Source organism: Phytophthora infestans, genomic scaffold (assembly GCF_000142945.1).
Source record: "Phytophthora infestans T30-4 supercont1.301 genomic scaffold, whole genome shotgun sequence".
NCBI classification, from domain to species: domain Eukaryota; phylum Oomycota; class Peronosporomycetes; order Peronosporales; family Peronosporaceae; genus Phytophthora; species Phytophthora infestans.
Window position 1 is genome coordinate 48,451 of NW_003303458.1, and position 2,579 is coordinate 51,029.

A 2,579-nucleotide genomic window follows, 5' to 3' on the forward strand; every position below is an offset into this window, starting at 1 on the left:
CCCATTGGCGGCATTGCGGGATAGGCACGGACACATCAAATATCACGCCGAGCTGATAAGTTGGCAGCGAAAGTACGTCACCTAATGTGCATGAACTACTATTCGATTCACGTCTTAACACCACTACGATATGATAATCTACCTACATCCATGTTGCTTCGTATGTTCCTCATACATATCCAAGCAGTGAAAGTCACTCGAAAGGATCTACGCCACTCTGTCAGTTAGTAGCCATGCAAATAAGTCAGTAAGTGCATCAGCCATGTAGGTAAGATCAATGCATGCGGAAGAAAGTGGAAATACCCTTCACTAATATCATAAAAAGCTCAGCGGAACAATTTCAAGGCATAATATTGGTGTTTGGGGCGACCATCGGCAAATACTACCTGCCCTAAAAGATACTTCGCCCGAGGAGATGACCAAACCTTGCTCTAATAAATTGTCGCAATCAAAGATAAGGTGTCGACTGCCTTACGGCGATGACGTGCAGTAGGTACTATGTTTTGAGTAGGCGTAGTTACGCCAGCTACATTGGGATTCCTCACCTATATATGCCAATTTGGGATCATCATTGATACTGTATTCTAAGTTAATTAAGAGAGGATGTCAATTAAACAAAGAAAACTTTGAGCCGGCGGAACAGCTCCATTTTTTGCTGCTACTACCAATATGATATTCTCTATAGCGGTGTCATACTTACATAGCAATTAGAGCCCTTAGTGAATGTTGATAATTTATAAACAAGTCGCAGTTTTTTTTAATCGTAGCTTGATATTATAGTGTTTTGAACAGCCATTTTGTGCTGAAAACGTTACTTTGGGATCCGAGCATAAGAAGTTAGAGTAGTTTTGTGTCAGAATTACTCACCTCCTTAAATCCAGAGAACATACTATGGGATGTGTACTCTGTCGAATCGATTAGATCGTAAAGACCATGTACGCACGCACGAGAAAAGTGCATAAATATTGCTTTATTAATTTTTCAGCTTGTTCGGTCTTCATTAATTTCTTTATGGAAAACTGCCCCTCACTCAAATTTGGTGTTAGAACTTTTTTAATATTTTCTTTTAAACCAATCAAGAGGGCACTTTTTTATCGAGGTTCGGGTACAAATTCTAAATCTTCATCGCAAAAACGGGTAGATGCTTCCAATGTAGCTACTGAGAGAAAGCTTGAATCATTCGCAGCGCCGAGTTAGAATGGCCATGCTTCGTCGAGGCGGTCCTCGAAGTGTTCATCACTGAACGGCACACTCGCTTCTTTCCCAAAGTTGTTGCCGTCGTTAAGAGTGGCACGCGCTGCGTCCGTGAGTTGTTCCCACATGATCAAATTCTGGTACTCGCCATCCCAGCGGGTAAAACCCATAAATGTAGAGCCAAACCCAGCCTCATATTCGAATCGGAGAGACGTGTTGGAGCCATTCGTTGGGGCACCACTGAAATAAGATTCCTTTAGTTTAAGCTTCTTTTTGTACTTCGTGTCGGACTTGGACATGGAGACCCCTTCAATCTTGGGTATCTCCAAAGCAGGATTGTCGATCCACACAACGACACTTTTCCAGTCATGACGGTGTGTAGGGAAACCCGTTGTAGTGTGTGGCAAGCAAGGAGGCGTACCTCAACGGCAAGGAGGCTATCCTGAATCAAGAACCCCATCCCAAACTACAGCGTCGTCTATCAACATGAGGTTGCAGTCTTACTGCAACCCTGGTGCTCGACTCTCAAGGCTATGCCTAGGGTGAAGCCTTTGGTCCTGATAGGAGTAGGAGGAGTCGAGTAGAACGCAGGAGCAGGAGTTAGTCAAAAGGAAGCTCACTTCTTAACTTGCAATCAACAAGCACCAGCATTTCAGCAACGCAAAGCGGTAACTACCACAAAGTATACTTTAGTCCTAAGGGACCGCAAGCATGGCAACCAAGTCACATCAGTACGAAGCGGATGGTGACGCAGTGATGAAGTCTGTAAATCAACCGGTATTCGAGTTCGTCAAGGCGCCGTGGTTGAACGACTGGAGTCATGATGCATTGGTCAAATGGAACCAAGCACGTGACCAGTACGAGGAAATTATTCGGCAACGCTGTTTTGAGAGTCGTGAACGACCCGAGACCGTGATGAAACCAGTAAAATCCTCAATCGACCGGAAGTTGCTGGAGGTGGTATGCCTCTACGAGTTACGGAAGGCTGTGGATAACGTCAGCAGTGAGGAGCTCCTCATGCTGATTAAGCAGCGCATTGGTACTGTAAAGAACGAGCAGATCCCCGACTTGGACGAGTTGTTCAAGAAGAAGCTGAAGATCGACTTGGCAGAAGATGATATCGATGCTCGTGTACTACGCTACTACCGTGGATTTCTCCTCCTTTATTGAGAACCATGGGTTTAGGAAAAATACTTGGTGTCGGAGACCCAGATGCAGAGGGGTTTTGCTGAATCGTATGAAGTTAACAATGCACCATCTTGATCGACAACCTTGAGCCTCGTATGGGACGTGATGATGTCAAGCGACATTGCAAGTATGAGTGGCGAAGAGGCGGAAGAGAGAACGATTTTCATTGCTCTTTTATCTCTATGAGAGAGAAAGGC

The 2,579-nt window shown here is 44.8% G+C and overlaps 1 protein-coding gene across 1 annotated transcript; it reads left to right on the forward strand.

Moving 5' to 3' along the window:
• Positions 1–1,905: 1,905 nt before the first annotated feature.
• PITG_21168 (uncharacterized protein) lies at positions 1,906–2,290 on the forward strand (the record flags this gene model as incomplete). The annotated part of the gene is made up of 2 exons (XM_002895008.1): positions 1,906–2,168; positions 2,245–2,290. The coding sequence occupies 2 exons, from the start codon at positions 1,906–1,908 to the stop codon at positions 2,288–2,290; spliced, it is 309 nt and encodes a 102-aa protein (XP_002895054.1).
• Positions 2,291–2,579: the final 289 nt, after the last annotated feature.